This window comes from Microtus oregoni, unplaced genomic scaffold, assembly GCF_018167655.1.
Source record: "Microtus oregoni isolate MIOR12 unplaced genomic scaffold, Mior012 000020F_ref0000438, whole genome shotgun sequence".
In the NCBI taxonomy this organism is placed as follows: Eukaryota; Metazoa; Chordata; class Mammalia; order Rodentia; family Cricetidae; genus Microtus; species Microtus oregoni.
This window is the reverse complement of record NW_024543079.1, coordinates 15,403,722-15,428,297: the sequence shown is the minus strand read 5'-3', so window position 1 is coordinate 15,428,297 and position 24,576 is coordinate 15,403,722. Positions and strand designations below refer to the sequence as shown.

Here is a 24,576-nt window from a genome sequence, read left to right as displayed (position 1 = left end):
CCCCAAAAGGTTCAATACCCATGGGAATGCTTACAGGCTAAATTCACTGCAGACTCAGTGCTCAGGATCCCAAATGTAGGCTGTCCCTAGGACCAGTAAGTACCCAGGGGACCATTGCATGCTGACATCAGCGAACACCCAGTGCCCGTGTGACCACACTCAGGCTGTTCAGAGTGAAGGACCAGTACCAGACAATCTTCCACACGATGCCCCCAGGTATCCAGTATACAGGAGGCTGCCAGGAACTGTTTTCAAGGGCATTCCAGTGCCCACAGTGGCACTCCTGTACTTCCACCAGAAGAAAATCTCCATGGGGCTGCCTGGATGCTGCCCTCCAGTGCAGGCCCAATACCCAGAGGGTCTTCCCTGATGCCAACATGTGGGAAGTTCCTTTTGGCACACTCTTGTCCAGTGTCCTACAGTAGCCAGGAGGACACCGCATGCTGATCTGGATGTAGGAGCTGCCTCTTGGTAGGTGATAGGGGAAAATGGCTTCTGGGGAAGCCGACAAGATGCTCACATACAGTGCAGTGAGGCTGATGTTAAGAGAGAGACTACAGGTTAAGACAGCAAAGCCTGAAACACTGGGGAAGGTGGAAATGGAAGATAGTACATGTGTGAGACAACCAGACTGGTCATATAAGAGGAGGGACAGGGCTGTGGACCAGTAAAGGTAGGCCAGCTGTCCCCTCCCAAACCCTGGAGAAGCATGCATAAGGCACTGCTGTCTTTTCCTTGGTTTTAACACTGCTAATCCTAACAGACTACGTAAGACAGCTTCTACAAAACCTCCACCCATTTTAAGACAGAGCGCCCGTCAGTGCCATAGATAGTAACTAAAATAGTCGCCACTACCTTTTGGTGGACATGAAGCAAAGAGTGCTTACTATAAGGTTGGCCCAAGAGACATGACCAGAGCATGTGCGCCCTCTGCTGGCTTGGCCCACGATAGCATGGAGAACTAAACAATAAAGTAATTAGCACATTCAGCCCCTTGGTCCAGTTTCTGCTATGCAGCACCTGCACGTGCATGTGCAAGCAGGCACAAACACACGTGTGCGCATGAACACACACACACAAACACACAAGAACATCCTAGAGAAGAAAGTCCAATAGCCTTTCCTCTCTCAGAAATCCCTCTCACTCTTGAGTTTCTCGTTTTTCTGTAATTCCCTTTAATAAAGCTTGCACCTTGCGTACTTCCACCCACAATGTAGCTGTCTTTATTCTTGATTGGCATGAGACATGAACCTGAAGCCCCTGTCGCAGGACTTAAGGGTCCTTGGACCAAGCACACCTGGACTAAGAAAAGTCCCCTCACATTCAAACCGTCTATCAGACTCAGAGACGGATCTGTCCACCGAGGACCATGTGCAGCTCTTGAGGCACAGGGCTCAGAAGACCACCTGCACGCTGACCTAATTGCAGCGCTTGACCCAGAGAGGCCCACTATCAAAGCCTTCAGAGCTGTCCTAGGACCTAGAAGACAAGCCCAGTGTCCAAAGTGTCATGTCTCTACCGCCATCAGGGTAGGCTTAGCACATGGAGTCCTAGTATTCAAGGGCTGACTGAACTCTGCCTTCAGTGGATTCCCACCATCCAGGATGCAGCTGTAACATGGTCCCCATGACAAACCCAGTACTGAAGGAGACAGCCTCTTACCGCCTAAAGGACAGACTCGGCTCTAATAGGACAGTGTGCTGAAAACAAGGTAGGTCCAGGACTCATGGGAAACCCACATATTGACTCAGTGTAGACCTGGAACCCAGGAGGTTGACTTCCAACTAATCTCAGGGAAGACCTAGCACCAAGGAGACTGTCTAAACCCCAGAGAGCATCCAGAAGATAACCCCACAGTTAGCCTGGGATGAGACCATAACTCAGAGGACCACTTGCACTCTGTACAGGCCCAGTAACTAAGAAGCCAAAATCATACTGCCCCTATATCAGGTCCAGTACTCAGGGGCACCCTTACACTGACCAGAGAGTTAAACCCAGATTCGAATAGGTTATCACATGCAAAAAGCAGAGTTTATATAAGGCCATGGAGATGTCCAAACACTGTCTTCAGTATAAACCCCGGACCCAGGGACGCGTCATGCTGTCCCTAGTGCAGGTCTGATACACAGGCTCTTGTTGCGACTATGCTCCCAGGACATTCTCAGTATCCAGTGGCAGCCTGAGCGCTGACCCCTACAATGAGGCAGCCTGCCACATGCCCTCAACAAAGGTGAAATACCAAGGGTCTGCTGGAATGATGACCCAGTACCTAGGGAAACAACTGAATACTACTCCTTGTCCTGTCCATGCCCTATACCCAAGAGAGTGTATCCATGTTGACACTGTTGATAGTTCTATTACCCTGTGGTCCAACCACTTGCTGATCTCAAAGCAGGCAAATATTGGGAGTACTTTCTCCTACACTATAAGACAGGCCAAATTCCTAAGGCCAGAGTACACATAGTAGATAAAGTAGGCCAAGTACTTAAAAGGCCTCACAATCCCTTAGGGTAGCCCCAGTTCCTAGAGACGCATAGAGAGTCTACTTTGCACCCCTCAGAAGCACTGTTATGTTGACCTAGACCAGCATATTGTTCTTCAGTGACAGGTCCTGAGAGAGGGGACCAGAGGATGACAAAATGTTAAAAATTGAAAGCTGGGGTCAGAGGATCTTGAACAAGCTATCTCTTAGAACAAGCAAGTTCATTAAGAAGTATAGCATCTTAAGCACAATTTGTAGAGGGAAAATGGGACAGATTCAGCAAAAAGTGATATACAATGGAGCAAAGTCAGTAGGAAGCTAATCTAGCACACAACAGTCTTGGAATTGATAACCACAACCCCTCGGGAAGAAACAGTTTGAGTTGCTTGGGGACATCCCTGGCCTGGCCAAGAATGTTCCTGGGTTTAGCCAAGGACTTGCATTCCTTCACCATACACCAGGGCCTCAGGAAAAGCTTTGCATTGTCTTGACTCCCAACACCTCATCAAGAGAATGTCACCTCTGCATCAAAAACACACTTTACCTACAAATTCAGAAGGTTCAGAGACACAAAGAACCCAGGAGAGGGACCTGTGGCCTGTGACTCCCAAAGGTCAGAACTGATCAGACCACAGAAGCAATAGCACAAAGGGCCAACTCAGCCCCTACTTAGAGAAGAGCAGACACAGACACAGACAAGGAGAAAAGAGAAGCGGAAGTCTGTGCACCAGTGTGCGCATTGTGTGTGAGCTATCAAAGGGGGAAATCTTGATGGCTGTGTCCACGGGGCACCTTTGGCTCAAGCTGGCCCATTGTGATCTCTTCACACAGAGGCCATTAAGAGTTGGCACCGACCTTGCTTTATCACAGGCAATTATGATCTCAAGCCGGCCTTGGACAGCCTTGAAAGGCTCTCCCTTCAACGGCACATCAGAAGGTCAAATCACTTAGTGTCTGAGACAAGCTGCCCTTTGTCAGCCCTTTGTCCCCAGTTGGGAAACCTGCCCTGCATAACACACTCCGTGCATCCTGGATTGGCAGAATTCAATGGCTGCCCCACCTGCTAAGAACCAGGAGGACCAGAGGCCACCACAGACTGCCTCCTGATGTGCTCACTTCCCGCCTCTCACATAAGTTGTTTGACTCCAGGTCTAATCACTGGCAAAACTGCCATCAAAAACATGACTCAATTTCCCACTAATGTCTAGAAAAAATAAGACCCAGATCACTTAGGTTCTGTCTTCCACTGAGCATCAAGGGCAACGTTCTGAATTCTGCCCTGTGAGAAAAGGTCAGCTGTCAACTGTTCTTTGCATCTGACATTTCACCAAGACCACACTGGGGCCTGGAGGGGGAGCAGCTGCTGAGATTCAGAGCAAGGACCAGTGTGGCTGGGGAGAGCCCTGCAATGAATGGACATGCTGAGGCCGCTTGAAGGACCAGGCAGCGAGTAGGAAGACTGCTCTAGTCCAGCATGTGGGCAGCCGGAGCAGCCCACATCGAATAACCCCATCCTGCCTTGGGTCTCAGATTGTGCCCGACCCTGTGATGGCATGTGCAGGGGAAATGGCAACACTTCAGGGATGGGAGCCCCACAGCTTTCTTTGAAAGTGGAAGGGAAGCCTCACACCAGAAAACAGGCATGGAAGCTTGAGAACCCCAAGATGAGAAAAGAGGCAAAAAGGAGTCAGGCTCCGAGCAGAAACTTGGTACAACCAGAACCATCACAGACCACTAACACCATTCACGCCCCATTCTGTTACTGAATATAGGGTCACATGCAGTGCCCCACCCAACAAGCCAGGTTTACACACCCCTCTCAAGCAGACAACTAAAAGCCAAATGAATGTGAAAAGCACAAGAAGGAGACTTAATCGGCATGTCTCCATGGGAAGCAGGACAAAGAGACCAGTGACACACTGTCTCCTCCATCGAGACCCGTTTTAGGTTTCGGGCTAAGTAGAGGCCAGTGTTATATCAGCTCAGCAGTTCCAGTCAGGATGCGCTTGCTCCCATCACTATCCCCCTGCAGGCTCTGCTGCTGGTGGTCTCACAAGCCCCCAGCTGTGAATTCCCTTCCAGGACACATCCCTCCTCTGGCGGGCACTGAGCTCCAGCCTTTCTGTTCCAAAAGTGGGGTTCCACGGGTCATTTCCCATCTACAAGAGTACCGTGTTTCCGTCTGCTAAGCAAAGGAACAAATCAGCACCTCTTTAAAACATCCTCATCCTTCTCCTTTCCATTCCATCAGTCAAACGGGCCCAGTTCTTCCCTGCCCCATAGGCCACAGGGTCCACCAGGATCTCTACTCCCTGTGCTGCCAATAGCATCAAGCTTTTCCAGAATCCCACTTTCCTGCCCTGCTGTCCCACTCCTCCGGTGTCCGGCATCCCTGTGCCTATTGGTAGACCCACTCCTTCCCACCCATGGGCCACCCAGCTCCTGTGGAAATCACACTAGACTCTACCACCAGGTCAGCCCCCCAGTTGTAACCCTCAATGCCCGTGCCACAAAGGGAGAAAGTGTCTTGACCCTCTCTGTACACTAAACATCCTCCACTGGAAGTAAAACAGTTACTTAAAGAAAAAAATGAGGCTGGGCGGTGGTGGTGCACGCCTTTAATCCCAGCACTCGGGAGGCAGAGACAGGCGGATCTCTGTGTGTTTGAGGCCAGTCTGGTCTACAAGAGCTGGTTCCAGGACAGCTAGGACTGTTACACAGGGAAACCCTGTCTCTAAAAATCAAAAAAAGAAAAGAAAAAGAAAATGACTAAATCAACAAACTACTTCAGATGTGCAAGTCCCATCCAGGAAACACACACACAGACCCACACACACACAGACCCACACACACATACTCACACAAAAGAGAAAAAATAAAAATAGGAACACCCCCTGCCCAAAAAATTTGAACTGTATGGTAATGATCTCAAGTGAGAAAAACCTGAAAGAACTTCCAAACAGAGAACTCCCAATAATGAATACAGTTGTGTTGACACACATCATAGAAGCTATGAGTATGCCCAACAAGAAAGGAAACAAAGATCTGAATGAAAGGAGGAAGTCATCCAAGACATGAAAGCAGAATTCACAAAGAAAACCCAAATAAAAACATCAGTGGAAATCCACAGCAGAATAGATTATGTAGAAAACAGAATATCACAACTGGAAGACGAAATAGAGGAAGTGGATTATTCATTAAAGGTCAATAATCAGCTTCTGAAAGTCTACAAATGGAGCATGGGAAAGCTTTGAGACACCACAGAAGATAGAACCTTTACTTTATAGACATGGGAGAGGAAAAATAACATAGTGAAGGCGTGGATAATATTATCAAATTTTGTTAAGATATTTTGTGAGGTTTTTTTTGCATTATGCATGCTTACATGCACGCATGAGGATGCCTGAGGAGGCCAGAAGAGGGTATTAGATCCCCTGAAGCTAACTTACAGATGGCTGTAAGCTGCCTGATGTGGGTGCTCGTGTCTTCTGCAAGAGCAGCAGGTGCTCTTTAACATTTAGCCATCTCTCCAGCCCCAGCATGGAGCATATTTTCAGTAAAAACCTTGAAGAATATGTCCCAAGTCTAGAAAAAAGAGTTGCCCTACCAGGTAGAAGAGGCTCATTGGACACCAAATAGACAAATTGGACACCAAAGAAGCTCCCACAACATACTGTAATTAAGACATTAAAGACAGAATTTTTTAAAACACACATTTAAAGATGAAAAGAAGGTCAACTGACATGTAAAAGCAGGTGGTTCATCAACGTAGCAACCAATAATCTGGTAGACACCTTAAGGCAGGAGTGCCTAGGAAGATATATTCAATTTCTGAAAGACCCAGCTGCCTAACCAGACTATTGTACCCAGCAAAACTACCTATTAAATGAAAGAGAAATAAAAACTTTCCACATTAAAAACAGATTAAAGGAATTTATGACCAGTAAGCAAGCTCTACAGAGGATATTGGAGGGAGCTGTTCACATTGAAGAGGAGGATAAACACATTCAAGGAGCCACACTGTCTATACACTATCAGGCAAGCGTGGATGGGGGTAAGCAGGGAGAAACTGAGGGAGCATCAGAAGGTTTGACAAAATGAAAAGTACATGAAAAAAGCTATATGAAAATCTATGATCTTCCAACTCAAGGAAGAAAACGTTAACTAAAGGGGATAGAGCACAGAACACAGGTGACATGAAAGGAGATTGAACGGGGGAGGGGAGAAGAGAGGGTGGAGTAAATTAACCAAAACCAAGGATATATGAAGATCTTATGGAAATCCACTAGTTGTGAGCTAATCAGAAAACTCTTTTTCTGTTGTTGCTGTCATTCAGTTTTCAAGACAGGGTTTCTCTGTGTTGCCCTGGCTGTCCTGGAACTCACTCTGTAGAACAGGCTGTCGTTGAACTCAGAGATCTGTCTGCTTCTGCCTCCCAAGTGCAGGGTTAAAAGCATGGGACACCATGCCCAGCTTGAAAATACACTTTTAAATGACTTTGAATCAGAGCTACCCTGCATGGTTAGACAATGCTACTCCCAAAATACATAAGTTATTACACAAAAAAAATCTCAGCGCCAGGCACAGGACACCAACTTACAAGTTATCGGGCGGGGAGAAGAACCCAAGCAGCTGCACAGGCTGTTGCTCTTAGGGGTTGTATTAGTTGGAGTCTCCATTGCTGTGACAAAAACCATGACCAAAGAATTTTGGGGAGGAAAAGCTTTATTTCAGCTTACATTTCCAGGAGAGAGCCCATCACAGAGGGAAGTCAAGGCAGGAACCCAAACAGGGCAGATACCTGAAGGCCGGAGCTGACGCAGAGGCTAAGGAGGGCACTGATTACTGGTTTGCTTCCCCATGGCCTTCTCAACCTGCTTTCTTGAGGAACCCAGAACCCAGCCTAGGGATGGCACCACACACAATGAACTGAGCCCTCCCCCAACCCTCACTAATTAAGAAAATGCCTTATAGCCAGATCTTATGGAGGCATTTTTACAATTAAGACTCCCTCCTCTCTGAGGACTAGCCTAGCCTGTGTCAAGTTGACATTAAATTAGACAGTACAGGTGCCTACCCTAACTAAATGATAAGACCCTATTACAAAGTCAGCACTCTTACAAGATGCAGGATGCAAAGAAATCATCTTCCATTGACCAGGAAAATCTGTCCCTGCTGGATAGCTATTAAAGTGCCAGAAGGTGCTACTAAAGTTTCCTGGGGTCAGGAGAGACATCAATAGTCTCATACTACACTGGATGCTGTGTGTAGCACACAGCACACAAGATGTACCCACTGGCGCAATGATGAGCATGGGGATAACCAAGGGCTTTCTGATTGAATATGAGTCCTGCATCACAGAGGGATTTCATGTCTGCTGCTGTAAACTGCTGAAAAGCAAATGACTAAGGAGATCGTAGAACCGAGGAAGGGAATCTCCTCTTGTTTCACTGCCAGTACATTCTGTCAAACAGCTTTCCAACATTCATGTATGCACATATAGGTTTTTGGCACTTTGACTTTAGACAGACACTTCTTTCTGCAGTGGGTAGTAGTTAATACAGCCTCATATCCGCCCCAAGTGTGAAGTATAAGTAACTGTGAGTTCACTGTGAACAAGTAATATACAACAACCTCCCTACATACAAGGCTAAGGAAACATCATGAGAGAGAGACGGCAGAAAAGATGTTCAGGGGTTGGAAGAACTGTGAACTGCTGACATCTGGACATGGCACGACTATTGGACACATCAACTCCTACCAGCTGTGATCACCTGCAAAGTCGTCTAGGAGATCAAACCAGTCATGATTCCAGTATGGATGGAGCAGGACCAAGCAAAGACCTACACTTAGTGGATGAGCTATTGGTAGTTGTTGATGGTGGAGGGGGGTTGTTCTCCTCTGTGGATACTACAGGTATGCTGTCCACACAAAGGTAGAGAGCCCTGATTGGACTCAGGGTATAGAAACAACCAAAAGAAATAAAATGGGAAGCTATGAGAAAGAGGAAGCAAGGGTACCATGGAGAATTAGAAGGAGGCAGTGGTAGATGAATAACATCAAAATACATTCATTGCATAAATGTGCAACATTTTCAAAAAATAAATAAATATTACTGAAAATATAAATGACACATAGCATCCACATCCCTGACAGGCCTGTTCTACTTTTACAAGAAGAAGAAATAGTAGGGGTCTCACAATTACATAAATAAATATTACTGAAAATATAAGTATACACACATCCCTGCTAGCCCTGTTATACTTTCACAAGAAGACTTAATAGGAGCCTCACACAAAAGTATAACTCCTCTGCTTAACACACCCTAGCTCACTACTATGCTCAGATAGGTTCATTTTGTCACTAGAAATATTCCATCCCTGCACACCCCATTACTCGTGAGTAGGTATGATATCACAGGATGTTTCATGTCAGACATACATGAGACAAACTACTTGACAGGAATCCATCATTGAAATCAATGACCAAAGGGGCATCATAGCTGAATCATAGATACCTGCCCTTCTGCTGATCATTAGATGCTCGGTTTATACATAGGGACACTGTGACATCATAAAAGCTCTTTCAGAGACTTATACTGTCTGCCTTGCATTCTGTCCATCTTAACGTTGCACAAAGTCACCCAGCACCCCAATGACTAAAGCACAGTAAGACACAAGAGAGCTTGAGAGGATGTAAAACAAGAAGGGGACGGATAACCACCTTCTACTACACTCCATAAAAATATTGATGAAAGCAATTTATTGGCTGCAACCCACCCCAAAGATAAATACAGAATACAAAGAAACACAAGGCCCCTAGGGCCTTTGCACTCTCTCTGTGACGTGCCTGCCTCTGCCATCTCAAAACTAGCTCTGACAGGCTGAGGAACATGCCAACAAAAGCAAGAAGAGCCGCTGCTGATTTTGGAAAGCAGACTGCATCACGCCTGTCTTATCAGCACATCTAAATCATACCCCTTCCTCTATGATGACCTTTCTAGGAGACAGTGGATGCCTATAAAAGTGGGGTGCAGCCTTGGGGTGGACAGTCAGAGGCAGGAGCAGGAGGAGAAGCAGCTTCTGAAGACGTTGACCCTTCAGAGGGACAAGGTAAGGACTGCCCAGAGGGATGCACTAAGAATGGCAGGCTACGTGGGAACGACCATGGGACGGGTCACCTCTGGACAGATGACTAGGGCTTACGCACTGATGATCTAGAATGTTCCTCTGCTGCTGAACTGCGGGACACTGGGCCTAAAATGGGACAGTGGATATCAAGGGCTGATAAGGGAACTATTTTAAGAAAACAGGAAACCAACTGCTAGAACTCTCAGAGAGGTTCACCAAGGTAGCATAGCCATGAGCTCATTAAGAGGAACACAGGCCCCACTTGTCCTAACAGTGTGTTTAGATGGATGTAATACTGTTTAGATTTCCCAGAGGTCAGAAAAGAAAGGGAAAAGTCTGGTGGAAATGTGGTAAGATTTATTTTCCAAAAAGGCAATTTATTCCAGGTAAGGAATTGTCACTGGCTTGAATTACTGGAACCACTTTCGGATGGCAATGGCAATAGAGGGCTTACTTTTGCTAGTGTGTGCACAATGCCAACCTAAACCATCACAACCACCCTCTAAGGTTCATCAGCTTCTCAGACTAAGGCCCCCTCAGCTCTGGGAAGACACGGGTACTGGAGACTACTGGAGTATGAAAAGAGGACGGGGCATGGCAAGATTGGAAGGATGAAAGGAGAGGGATTATAGATGATATTTTAAATCAACAACAAGTAATTACCAGAGTGGTACCAGTCACGGGTGGAGGAGGCACTTGCTGGGCAGGTATGCCGCAGGAGCCTCCACTGTGCCAGGCAGCAGCAGTGTTTCTGTAAAGCAGGGGCTATAGCTAAGGTCTGAGGAATGATCCTTGTTACTATGAACACATGGGCAGGGTCTCCTCTGTCATATACCAAATTGCACTGACTTCTCTTGGGGTCATGATTTGACAGAAGTGACCCAATGACGATTTGGACAACTTTTCCAGAGGACAAAGCAAAGACCCACACCCACAATTTTACAATCCCTGGCAGGAGGAGGAGGGCAAAAGAGAAAAAATGCTGTGGCAACTCCTGTCTTAGGGGAAAATAACATGACACATGCCTCAGTCCCATTCTAAATGCTAGAGGGGACCAGGGAAACCACTCAGCTGGTAAAGTGACCTGCCACCAAGCCTGATGAGCTCGGTTTGATCCCTGCAGCCCACAAAAGGAAAGAACCAACGCCATCAGTTGTCCTGGGACTTACACACACATGACTTACAACAAACATCACAGCTAACAGAAAACAGTGACTAAATATAATTCAAAGATTTAAAGACAGGCCAGGCATGGAGGGGCACTGGAGGGACAGAGGCAACAGTTCTCGGTGATGTCACAGCCAGACAGAACCAGAAAGCAAGCTTCAGGAAAGCTAGGACTGTAGATTAAGACCCTGTCTCAAAATGAATAATCAGCTGAATCAAGTAAATGTCAGAGACAAAGCACTTAGAGAATAAGCATAAGAGAGGAATCTGAGAAGGGGAGATGGGAAATAATCTCCAGGAATGACCAGCACAGCTCAGATCCACCATGAATGGGGAAAACCACCCAAGACAGGGAAACCAGGATAAGAATGGGCCCTAATGCCCAGCTTTGCTGGCACAGTTGTATAAGATGCCTCAGGGAAAGTCCAGTACTAGCTACTCACTAATAAGACACTTGGGGAAGAAACCTGAGATTGGAGCTAAGGTCTTGACATGTTCACAGACAGGGACTAGGACACGACCAGGGGCTAGGACATAGCTCAGTGTTAGAGCAGTTGTATAACATGGGCAAAGCCTGTGTACAACCTCAGCACTGAGAAACAACAGAGGGGAGAAATTCATATTGGGGATAATACAAAGGACATGTGACTGCACAGTATAGGAGGATGATATATATGAGCCCAGGAAGTCAGAGATCAGGACAGGGCTCAGACAACATTGACATGATGTAGCCAATCCTGACAGTACAGTTACCCATAGAGGAAGGAGTTGCTTCCACAGGATGTTAACATGTATCAGACCATATTCCCATGAACAGAGGATAACCTGAGGTGTCGGTAATGTGAAAAACACACTCTAACAAAGACAGGGAATCCTCTACACAAAGTTGCATGACAGCTCAAAGGCCCATTGTGACTGACATATGTGACCCATTTTTCTTCTTCAGGTTTCAGTCACCATGATGTGGGTTCTCTGGGCCTTGGCCATCATGTTGAGCATCCACGCAGGAACACTTGACCTGGTGGAAGCACCCCCAGGGCTGAACACTCTCCCTGTCTTTGTGCCCAATGTGAGCACCCTCCCTCTTAACCTGCCAACACCACCACGCCTCAGAGGTCCCTCCAACAGGCAAGACTCAGCTCCCAAAATTAATCCAGCTCTCCCCAAAGGCGGCAAGTGTGCACCGGCAGCCAGATACTTCCTCTCTAGTGGCAAACTCCAAGACTGTAAGTAAGACTCACCTCAGCTGTCTCTTGGCTCCTGTCCACACCTCCCATAGCCTGATCATTTCTGGGCTCAGAGCAGGGTTGGTCAACCTTTTAAACAAGTGGTTTTCAAACACGAGAATCCTGGGACATCTTCTTGGTGCCTAGAGAGAGAAGGGAATGTGGTTCAAACCTAGAAATTCTGGAACAGCAAGGGGCTGAATCCAGCTAATCCAAGAGCTCAGGGAGATGGTGAAGCTTCATGTAAGGTTTCAGTACTAGTTTAGAATAGCTCAGCCCTACCCTGGACAAAAATAATATCTGACCTCAAAGGCTGTCTCTCTATTAGCCTTCCACTGGATTCTTACCACCTAGAGACTCGGTCACACCACAAGGTTCCTTCTTACTATGTCCTAAGCTCGCCTAGACTCCCACAGATGATTAACGCTCAGCCTGGTTTCCAGAAAAAAAGAAACAGAAAATTAAGAATTTTCCAGGAAGCCCTTTACCACATATGCTCTCATGAAACTTCCACTCCATTCCCTATCTAAGATACACATTGGTCCATGAGATGAGGAAATCTACTCCCTGAGAATCTCAAAGGCTGAGAGAACAGAAACCTGGGCAGTTAAAACCACGACAAAGAAGTGACTCAGTTTGACCAATAGGAAATGGATAGATTTGAAAGCTAAAGTAGGACAAAAAAAAACCCTTGTAGATCTTGGAAGTTCCCTGCAGCAATGGTCTAGCAAAGGCCTGCATCAGAGCATGACAGGGTGCAGATGAAGGTCATTACCACTGAACTGTCACAGTGGCCAACTACCACCCCCATAAGTCCAATGTCCTAGGCACAGAACTCAACAAAGAAGGACCAGCAAGGCTGTAAGAGATGCTTCAGGGGACTGCTTCAACTGCAATTCTGCTGAGTCAGATGCCCTTTGGTTCAATCAGTCTCAGCTCTGAAGTTAGCAAGGCTGAACATATTCAATACTTCACTGACATTTATTTCTATACACTTCCTACTAGAGCTAACAAGACAGGATGTGGAGATAGCATTTTAGCATTAGACTATTTTATAGGTCACAGGATGACTCTCAGCCTGTTTTCTACTACCCGAAAATTCCATGTCTCCCTTCCTATTTATATCAGATGGAGGGAAGCATAAGATAGGCCCCTGACTATCAGTGCCCAAGCCTCGGGCAAATGCAAAGGTTACCCAACATAGCACATCCCAGAAACAATACCCTGCAAAGACTAATGAAATGAAAATGAGTCAAAAGACCAGAGGAGTGTGGGGCATAAAAGCCTAGAGAGAAAGAGTAACTGTGCTTGTCTCTTTACTACACCCTACTTCTGTAGTCCTTCCACATTACATAGATATCAGCAACCATAACCTGTATCCTTCACCTGTAAGCCATGCTCCACATCCAATCATAAACCTCGAACAAACACTGAGATTAGGGATCAGGGGACCATGAAGACTCTAAAGAGCAGAGCTGATATTGAGGTGTAGACACAAAGGGAAAAAATAAAGCTGGTCTGAGGGTTCAGGCCCTAACAGGAGCAGTGCAGGAGGCACCATGTGTGTGTGCATGTGTGCGTGTTTGTGATATTTTTTAAATAAAGGAAGAGAAAGAAACAAGACATATGACAAGTAATATAACAAACATATATGAGGTTCCACCTTGACTCTACACCCAAGTATCTTTGAAGCAAATGATCCCATCAAAATTTAGCTCCATGAGGACTAACAGGAGCTATGGACAAAAAGAAATGTGGACCTATCTGACAGACAACTATTCTTAACTAGGGCAGGGGAAGCACGCTAATTGGAAGGCAGAATTCAGAGTTCCTAGTGCCCATATTCCAACATGCCATCTTCCAAAGGGAGGCTGCTAGGGATGATCTGAGCAGAAACCACACAGCAGGACTGTCTCTTGATCTTTTTCAGATCTCATGGACGCTCTGCCCCCACAGATTGAGGACATTGTCAAGTGTGATGACGTTAACATGGCAGGTGTGCTTGGGACACTGCTAGCCGCGGTGGACAGCGCTGACCTGCTCTCACTCTTAGATCCCACCTCCCTCCTACAAGGGGCAGACGGTCTCGGCCTAGATGGTATCCTAGGCAAAGCAGGGAATGAGGATCCCTCAAAGCCCTCCTCAGGGTCCAAGGCCGCTGGAGGCCTCGGCCAGCTACTCCCAGGGGGCAGTGGTGGCCTGGGCAGCTTACTAAGCCTCGGTGGAGACAAGGGCCCTGGGAAAGGACTTCTGAATGGAGACGTGCTCGCCGATATCAAGAAGCCTTTGGATGACATGATTGGAAACGTAGACAACCTGAAAGACTCAGTAGAGGCCAAGGTGAATGAAATACTCCCAGAAAGTGTCAAAGACCCACTTTCAGATCTGCTCAAGGTCAAGGTCCAAGACCTTCTGCTCGAGTAAGTGCTTCCTCCACAATCCTCTGGGTTTCTGGACAAACAACTACTCACTGGGAATGCTGACACTCACCCTACAGAAACCCCGGGGACAGCCACCCTTTCATACAGGGACATACTTATTCCTGCTGGAATAGCTGGAAAATGTGACCAGGATGTCTTGAGCTTGAACCACCAGGTGGGAAGAGGAGCTCGGCAGCCATAAGCAGAGCTCAGGTGGTGGTGAACTGGCAGCCTCACGGGGATTTCTCATGAGGGCAAGGCGGTTTTCAGGAGGAGAACTGAGTCTGTGTTGTCGTTCTGCAGCTTAAAGGTTGATGATGTAACCGTGGACAGCATAGACATAACCATGGCAGCAGAGGAGATCCAAGTCCACTCGGCAGTCACTGCCAGCATAGGTGGAAAAGGGTAAGCCTGTTTCCAAAATGATTGCCCGGTCACCGGGGATTAGGATATGAAGTCCCTATCCTAGAGCCAGATGACAGGGACACATAGACAAAAAAAAGGACAGTCACCTATTTTCCAGCAAGCTTGGGTTACTGAGTGAGAGCCTGCCTCTGAAAAATAGACACACACACACACACACACACAATTTGCCTTGTCTGGACCTTCTTATGTTAAGAAGCCCAAGCTGTCTCCTGCTAGGCTTTTCGTAGGTATTTCCACACAACTAGAAGACATAAGTACGACACTTGTAGGTTCTGAAACCAAAAACAGGTGACCTTCTCAAGGCTACATGGGGAAATTATTTGTCAGATATTACCTAAATACCAAAAATGGCTAACCTCTTCATTCTGTGGCATGGGACTGAGGACCTAGGAGCACGTGGACTGGGAACACAGCCCTCCCCTCTAGACGACAACCTTCCCCAAACCTTGAGGCTGATTCCCAAATGCCCGTCCCTCTGCTGGAGCCTCACCTCCCAGACAGTATGACATTCGCCTGCACATCCTCTCCACAGCGTACTTGGACCTGTCATCAGCTTACTGCAGTTTCAATCTGCAATGGAAGTGATGATGAAAGCTGTTATTTCCCCCAACAACACCCAGTGCGTCAACCTTGACATCCAGGACACCCATTTCCAAGTCAACGAAGTCAACATTCAGTTAATAGAGACGTACGTAAAACCTGCTTTCTTTCTACTCGATCAATGCAGAGGGGTACCAGAGGGGCCCAGCTGCTGTCTCAGAGGAGACTGGTCCACCATAGTACACTAGACAGTCAGGAAATGCCAGGAGAGCTGACGACCAGAGTTCCTCTGTAGTTAGGAACAGCCTTCTCACATCGATCTTATATCTTTCCTGCCGGCTCTATTTAAGTGACTCATCCTATATATTCCCTAAACAGTACATGGACCTGAGTCAAAATGTAAAAAGGAACCACGCGGCCACACAGTAAATATCTCTCTACCACTTCTGTGGGCCAGCTGCCTATGGCTCCTCTCCTGGAACAGATACAGGCTCCAGGCCCTTCTGACTAGGCACACATTAGAAAAATAGAAATGCTTCTCACCTGCCCAGAACCACCTTTGACATTCCTTCCTTCCCTCTGCTATGGCCTAGGCAGGAGTCATTATAGTTTCTCTAACTAGAACATAGAAAGCTGTGAATTCAGATCTACAGCTACACCAAGACAACAGAAAGGTCTGTGGACAATGTGCTCCAGTGTCTGAAGGGTGAATCCATCCAAGGGGACCTCTGGGCCAGGTGTCCTGTGACTTGCACAGGTATCTTTGCATTCTCCTTAAACACTAAAGACCAAGACAAGAGCTCAGGACTCACATGTTCATTTAGAAGCCAGACATCATCTGATGCCTTCATCAGTGAGCCCGTTTGTCTAAGACACAGAAAAACCTAGAAACATGAAGATCACTTATTTCAGCATTATATCTTTCAGGGTCACAGGAACTGTGCCTCTTCCTGTGCCTCTGCCCTTGAATGATCTCGTCCCAGTACTGCTGACAGCAGAAATGAATGAGAACGTAAGTCCAGGGAAGGGGTGGGGCTTCTGCACAGACATGATCCCTAGGAAGGAGGGGAGAAACTTGAAGCTTTGTAAATTCCCTGCTGCTAGAACAGATTGAGGAACAGTGCCAGGGAACTCTGGAGCACAAGGGCCACCATGGACAAGCAGCTCCTCTGGACCATAAGTCTGTAGTATAATTAATAAAAACCCAGAGATTGATACTGGGGTTCAACCTGAAAACTAGAAAAGGTAAAACAGCCAGTAACGGGCGGTTACCTCTATCTGCATCACTCTGCAATGGAGATCCTGCCTCCAGCAATCTCAGAATGAGACTAACCTGAGAGCTGTCTCCTCCTGTTTCATATTCATCTATAGTGCAAGCATTAAAGGTGTGCATATGACTGCCTGGTTTCTGTGGCAATTATTGTGGCTACTGGGAATAAGGGTGTGTGTCAGCACTGCCTGGTCTTCTGGCTGACCACGAAAGCAGTTTCACTCTCTGATCTCCAGACAAGCTTTACTTATTAAAATACAAATGAAATATCACTACATATACCAAGCAGCAGAATTAAAGAACACAAGATTGAAAATAGTGGATAACTTCTGTCCAGTAGACGTCAGGGAAATGGCACAGTAAAGTGGGAAGCCAAGGGGAGATGGGGAGGAGGTAGAATGATAAGACAGGCAACTGGTGTTCCCTTAGCTAAGCTAACCTGTGGTGACTTCACAGCTGGAGAATTCCGACTCCTGTGCCGTCGTTCTCGCAAACTTTAATGAGTGCAAGAACAGTGAGTACTTCCTCAGTGGTATATGGCCAGTACACTGAGGTGCCCCAGGGACCTTGGGGGATTTCACAGGGTGGCATACTACAGAGGAGGGGCTCCAGGATACCAGACTCCAAAACTATAAGGGCTCACACAGCCTACTCAGCACACCTAGGAAGGAGAATGCCCCAGTAGACCTTTCTCTGAAAGTACTTGGCTTCTGACACATGGAAGACAAAGGACACAGTGCCTCTGGGGCATCTGCACAGAGCTCCCAACCCAAACAGTTTTCAAAGCAATACTGCAAAGAGTCTGAATCAGGAGCAGTCCCAGGTCCTCATCTATGGAGTCCTGGGATCAAGAAATCTCACAATATCCCTATAAACATGCCAACTGCCAAGTTGGGAAGACATGTTTGGTTGAACCACACAGAAAGGTGAAGTAGAAAAATTAGCTTATTTTTAAGACTCAGGGTAGACAAAATGCATGGCCTAGACAGATAGTATTGCCTTCTCCAAGAAGATTTTGATACATCAGGCTAAAAAAAAATCTAAATCTTTGTGGGTAAACCACAAGGTCATAGCATCCTTTGGGATGTAGAAGGCATCCAAGACAGCACCTTGTGCATGGAAGGCAGACAGAATCAAATGTCCATCTATGGGGGAGACCAGAGCTGCATTTGAGGCACAGCAGCCGTCAATGGCCGTCTGAACTCTCTCCGTTCGTCCCCTTCCTCTCCTCCACAGCTACCGGCTTATTCAAGTACAAGACTCAAAGTGCCAGGATATCTCCCAAAGGACTTTCCACCTTCTACTGTGTAAGTATTTGCTGTCATTGCAATAACTGGATGAAGGCTGAAAGCCTACCTGAGCCCACAAAAGAGATCAAAAAGTCAGGACAGTAAAACAATGATCAGCTCTTTTCTCATCCCCATGCTTTCCTGGGATCAGTCTCTTGAGTACTCATCAGGGCACAGACAGGCTAGCGTTCTTCTCAGTTCAAACCCACAGCACATGGCCTGTGAGAACCCCAACAGAGAAAACCAAAACTTCGCCCAGCACAGGTCTCCACTCTCGGGGGATTATACACAACAAAACAAAAAGGGCCAGCTCCTTCTAACCACCTGCTACCCAAGCAGGAAGGCAAAAGCAGAACATGACAAGTGATGAAAAAGGAGACAGAGTTGGCTCAGCTTCTCTTCTGCAAATCCATCAACAACATTGCTCTCAGATGCTAGAACACAAATCCATGCACATTCAGTAGGACATTCATCAATGACCTACAACACACACAAAGGACATAGCCAACCTGAAGGTCAGATTCTTCTACACATGTCACATGTGGAAACAGAGCCATGGTTTATCAATATAACTAGTATAAAGAGATAGTATGAATGACCCAAAAATCAAAAACAAAAACTAACGGACATATGCACAGGACAATGATGTTAGGTAAAACCCTATCTTCTCTATTTCACTTCTGAATGTTCCAATATGCCTTCCAGAAAGAGATTATAGCTCAGAAATACAAGGAGAGAATGCATACAAAAAGAGAATGAAACAGACAGAAAGACAGAGAAAATACTCAAGAATAGCCTTAATCTAAGAACTTATTCCTCCATATGATGGTTTATGCTACATGGGAGGGAGGGAAGTGGGGAGGGAAGAAAGGAAGGAGGAAGACATGGAGGGAGATATGGAGGGAGACCAGACCTCAGGTCTGTAGATTGTGACAAGGACAGGAAGCAACTAGTAAACACACGTCATCATGAAGTCCATCATAAAAGGGCGACTTGCCCTCAGGTGAGAATTCATGGCCTCTCAGGAAAGCCTGGCCGCCCTGAGCCCTGCTACCCTGCTACCCTGCCACTGGAGCAAAGGCCTCTTCACCCTGCCCTGGCAGAGCCGAGTCACAGGCCTTCCCTCTCCTTCTAGTCTCCTGAACTCACACAGATAGTTCTCTGATTTCCTCTCCCTAGGTTGAAGCCAACATTGGCAAAAGAACAGTGCCCGTGCCTGGAAGTCGACTGCCTCCAGATCCCAGAAACGCCACCATTTCTGTAACCATGTCCACCTCAATGCTGAAGACACTTCTAGCTTATGTGGCCAAGCAGAGCTCTGTCAAGGTGAGTGTCTTTCATCAGCCCCAGGTCTGTGCCACTCTGGACATGAGCTGAGACTGTCACTTCTGAAGGAGAGAGTAGAGGTGTAAATGAGATCTGAAGAGGTGTTTCATTTTGTTTTTTCTTAGGGGGTTGGTTTGGGGGCTTTTTGGTTTCATTTTGTTTTTTGGGTTTTGTTGTTGTTGCTGTTTTTAAGATAAGGTTCCTTATGTATTCCTGGCTGTCCTGGAACTAGCTCTGTAGAACAGGCTGGCCTCTAACTTACAGAGATTCCAATGTCTGTGCCTTACTTTGAAAGACTTGATAGAAAGCAACATTTCACAAGGGTTCCGCCTCAACATCCATCCACTGAACTAAACAGAGCAAAGGATGGGAATGTCCCTGTCATTTCTTCTTCTCAGTTGCAACAGGCCCAAGCTGGGAGACCAAGCCTAGAGGACCAAACTCAGGATCTCAACCAAGACTGAAGAGCACATGCTAGCTCATGATACAGCACCTCCATCCTCTTCCCCAAACTAACTGAAGTCTTCTTCACAACAGATGAACGACCTGGAAGCCAACATCACCAAAATAGCCTATACCTTCCAGAAAGACAAACTCCTCAGAGTCTTTTATGAGGTGAAAATAACGAAGGATGGCGAGGACTTTGCCACTGGGAAAACGGTAAGTGCTGAGAAATGAGGGTTCGTGAGTTGGAAGAAGGCCAAGGACTTGGACATGGAATGAACGCTTCCCAAAACCCTGAGGCCCATTTAGCCTTGGTGTCCCCACAGAGGAGGGAAAGGCCATGGACCCATGTCTCACTCATGCTCCCTTGTGTCATTTCAGCAATTAATCGTCAGCCATAACAGCAAGATTTCAAAAACCAAACTGGTACCAGACATCAAACTCACAAGGTACTACAAGGTGCAACTGTACAGACCTCAGAGAATGTAAAGACCCTGTAAACACAGAGACATGATGGGTTCTGGGCAGATATTTGAATCATTACAGGGACTTAGGAATTGTGGCTTCTGTGCTCTTCGTCATCTGTCTGTTCTGCTCAGTAGCTCCTGCCTACAGATGACTCATTCCAAACCAACACAGACAATAATTGAACTCTAAACATGAGCTGTACTGTTCCCAAGAGCCTAACATTTCTCTGTTCTTTGTGGCTGACAGGTCTGATCACAGAGTGGAGCCCCCTGAGGCTGTAAGTTGATGTGTTCTTTTATACTGACCCATGATAGCTGGGAAATCATGTCAACGCTGGAACTCAGTTACTCTGGAGTGGGGGAAAGAGAGGCCATGGGGATTAGAACACAAACTTACTGTGGAACAGAAACACAGGTTCCTAACTGATTCTCTGGAGAACTATTAAACCACAACTGCCCATGCTCACACTGACATATGTGTGTGGGGCCTGCAAGGAGCATATATGTAAACACATACAAAGGAACAAGACACTGAAAGTCTTGCCACATGCCGGAGAAAGGCCCAGAGATGGAAATGGAAAATGTGTCCTTTTAGCAGCCCAAGGTATGGGGAGTCAGTGAAGCAGCAGACTCAGGGAACATTTCAAGGCTAGCAATCCCTACGTCTCTACTTAGCAGGGAAACAACAGGATATCCCTGGCTGTGGGCTCAGTGAAAAAGACTGAGTATTATTGACCCACGACCTCATAGAGACACCCAAATATAGTCATTAATGCTTAGAGTTGCCCCCTGGATATTAAAGGGCAGAGATTAAGGAGTATTCTCTGAGTGCACCCCAACCCAGTTCTGCAGAAGCCTGACTTCCCACAGAGAAGGGTGAGCAATGAGAAGGAAACAGAGGTGCAGAGCAAACCATATGATCTCAGAGGAGGGTCACAAGAGAGAGAGAAGGGAGTACCATAACATGGATGGACCCCATATGATCTCAGAGGAAGGTCACGAGAGAGAGAAGGGAGCAACATGATGTGAATGAACCCCATATGATCTCAGAGAAGGGTCACAAGAGAGAGAGAAGGGAGCACCATGACGTGGATGGACCCCATATGATCTCAGAGGAGGGTCACGAAAGAGAGAAGGAGTACCATGACAGGGATGGACCTAGAGTTGTACATCCTTGAACCACATCACAACAGACGCAGTGGCCAACAACTGCCAGGCCTTCCACCTTTGGTCTCCAAGTTGTTCCTGAAGTTCCAAAGCCACCTGCGGTAACAGTAACAAGGTGGCATTGCACAGAACAACACCTCTGCTCATGGAACCACAAGGGCAACAAACAAAAAAGGGGCCCCGAACTCCCAAACATGGGAGCCCTAAGGATACCTTGAGATCCATCTCTACACTCTACCCTGACACATGGCAAACCCATGAAATAGAGAAATCCCACAGGAACCTGCAGCCTGTGCTAAGGTCCTAGGCCCTGAGGACAAGCAGAGGCCTGCAAGGCTCTACTGAAAATGTCTTCCCGTGTCTTGCAGAAGGAACAGGTGGAAGGCATTTTGTCTGAAGTCATGAAGAAGTCCTGGTCTGTCTTCAATGGTATGTGGAATTAACAACTCTGACAGCTGCCATAGATGACACATGTTTGACACTAAAGCACCCAGCACAGGGCCATCCTGTCCTCTGCCGGGCTACACATCACCTTCTCTGTCATATAACAGCAGCTAACGCTATAAAGGGAAAAGAGATCAAGATGCCTCCTCTGCGGCTCCCAGGAAGTCTTGTCCACAGGAGCCTTGGGACCAAGACCACCAGGGCATACAAATAAGCAGTGGACCTGGGTCACCCACCACTATAGGCATTAGGGTTCTGACTCTTGAAGGTTATAATCATAACCGTTTTGGGAAACAATGATGGTGGTGCCACATGCCAGGTATGCACATTCCTGGTTAGCCCTACTGTGGTTGTAAATAGTATACTGGTCATCAAATGCACATACAACCTCCAGCCAGGTCCTGCAGTGAGGCAGAGCATCGCTTCTCATCGGTGTTAGGCCACCAGGTCCCCACCTGCTTTGGGGGCCTTTCTTCCCCTACACCATATCTTGCCTCCATCCTACAGGCTGGGGTGGACAGTACCCATGACACCATGTTGAATGTGTGTGGCAGCGACTTTCCGAGGGCCACAAACACGTCAGAGATACCACGTGTGACAATGGTCTAAAGAGCTATCCAGGTTACCGTTTCCCTTAACGCTTGTCACAAGGTGATTCTTCCCTATTTCAGATCTGTATAAACAAATGAATGTTCCAGAAGGAGTGTCTTCATTTGCCTTATCGAATGCAGATGTCAAACCGCTGAAATCGGTAAGAAACAAACACAATTCTTTTCCTTGCTTCTCTGCTTTGCTTTACTTGATTTTGCCTCAAATACAGGACCTTACCTATTTTCTTCCTCTGCCTGTGCAATCAGTATGAAATTTGACCCAGAAAACATCAGCTTCTCTCATATGACTCAAACTTTAAGCTGCACCTGACCCCATCCTTCCCTGCACCTGGGCCCAAAGCAATTCCTAGAGGGTCCAAATGGCAGAAAGTCAGCCTTTTCTCGGGGTGGTTCTTCATGCTCTCAGTTTTTCGTACTGACTCTATCAGGGGTCAGAGAACCTTACACAAGCCAGCCTTGATCAGGCAAACAGATCAGATGGATGACATCTGAGCCTTAACTACAGGGACAAGAAACACAGCCCACACCAGTTTATATGTTAACAGTGAAAGTCTAGTTACTGACAGCCAGCATTGTGCCAGGGTCAGCAGGTGCTTCACTCAGAAACCTGTGACCCCAGAGTCGGTACCTTACACCTATTTTCTCTGGGTGGACCCCAAATGCATCTGTATGGATTTCCTCCTGCAACTCCCCCTTCCACAGGCTTCACCTCCAAATTCCTTCTCTCATAGTCTGAACTCTTGGGTGCTCACTCCAGGTGTTTTATCCCATCCCTGAAGCAGTGCTATGGGATCTGGTGGGGTGTGGGTTAACACTCACCGTGCTGCAGTCAACTTCTGGATTAAAGGCTGTCTTTAACTGCTGTCTTTCTCTCCCCTTAGAGTGACCTTCAGGCAGCAAACTGAACCCAGCACTGCTGAAGCCAGGCAAAGTACTGAATGACAGCCAACCCCTCTGTGAATTTTTCCATGCAACTCTGAAGCCCCATCCTTATGATTAAGGACAGTAGCAGTAGTCCCTCAGCCTGCTCAGATCCTCTGCCCTGACTGACAAGGGAAAGAAGAAGAACAGTTCAAGGACCTGGGCTCTTTGTAATCAACTCCTTAATAAACAGTCTCTTCATGCAAAAGTAAAAGATGACTCGTGTCTCCATTCTGGTACATGTTCATGAGTGTGCAAAGAAGTTTTTACTTTGGGCTGAACAATAATATGAGACAACAAAATCCACTGTTCTCCAGCACTCTGGGGACAATCGCAACAAAGATCAAACCTTTTCCCCTCACTTTCCTGTTTTACTTTAGATCTGGCGCGCCTCACAAAGACTCAGATGGGAAAGCCTTGTTCCCACCTACTTCTATTGAGATGTGGCTGCAAATGGTAAATCTTTCTTCTCCCAGTCGGCATAAATGCTTCCCTGTACCCATGGGAACGACCACTGATCATCCAGCACCCCACTGGTGTCCTTGGAAGTGGAGGAAACCCAGCCACTATCTTCAAGCTACATCTGGCCCCTTTGCCGACCAGCACCTCTGGCTATTATCCACGAGTGAGCCCTCGTTTCTCGAGCATGGTTTCTTACATCTAGCCCTCTCTGTTTGATATCAGACAACCCATACGTCTCTCAGACCCACATGTCCCGAGGGCTCAGAGCCCTGGTGCCTGACCTGTTTGATGAATAACTGAGCAGTTTGTGCCTTCTCACTTGATCCTCACTTAACTGCAACAGTAGAAATTCCAAGCCGTGGAATCTTATTTCTCTGCCTCACTCATGGGTAAGCCACCTACCAAAATAAGCTCAACATCTCCTCTGGGATGTCTTTTAGAAAACCTCAAACCTCCACGTTTAACGTCCGATTTAAAGGCTTCTAAATTCATCTGCTTTGTATGCAGACATGGCCCTAATACCCCTTAGATGGTCAGTCAAAATGACCACCTAATGGCAGTTTGAACCCAATATTTTGTGGGCTCGTTCCAACTTCTGTCAGTAGACGGGTAGATGGAAGAAGTGACTTATGTACAAGGCTTCTTCCACCTCAACCCCAAACTCTCTCCCCGTGCTTCCTGTTCACCCACTCACTTTTTCCTAGCTATGCAGTCTGAACCAAAAGAATCCTCCACTAACCCGAACCCTGCTAACGAACCCCCACTATTCTGTCCTCAGCATGCA

The 24,576-nt window shown here is 46.9% G+C and overlaps 1 protein-coding gene across 1 annotated transcript; it reads left to right on the top strand.

Annotated features, from left to right (window-relative positions):
* Positions 1–11,740: 11,740 nt before the first annotated feature.
* Positions 11,741–23,314, top strand: LOC121460371 (vomeromodulin-like). The gene is made up of 14 exons (XM_041670730.1): positions 11,741–12,005; positions 13,936–14,425; positions 14,729–14,830; positions 15,384–15,539; positions 16,319–16,403; positions 17,118–17,175; positions 17,898–17,968; positions 19,130–19,276; positions 19,814–19,936; positions 20,102–20,169; positions 20,435–20,465; positions 21,723–21,783; positions 22,470–22,549; positions 23,291–23,314. The coding sequence occupies exons 1-14, from the start codon at positions 11,741–11,743 to the stop codon at positions 23,312–23,314; spliced, it is 1,761 nt and encodes a 586-aa protein (XP_041526664.1).
* The last annotated feature ends 1,262 nt before the right edge of the window (positions 23,315–24,576 follow it).

Coding starts and splice junctions, on each gene's coding strand:
- LOC121460371 (XM_041670730.1), top strand. CDS start 11,741: ATGTGGGTTCTCTGGGCCTTGGCCATCATGTTGAGCATCCACGCAGGA. Junction 17,969..19,129: donor GACTTTCCACCTTCTACTGT/GTAAGTATTTGC, acceptor TCCTCTCCCTAG/GTTGAAGCCAACATTGGCAA. Junction 20,170..20,434: donor CCAGACATCAAACTCACAAG/GTACTACAAGGT, acceptor TGTGGCTGACAG/GTCTGATCACAGAGTGGAGC.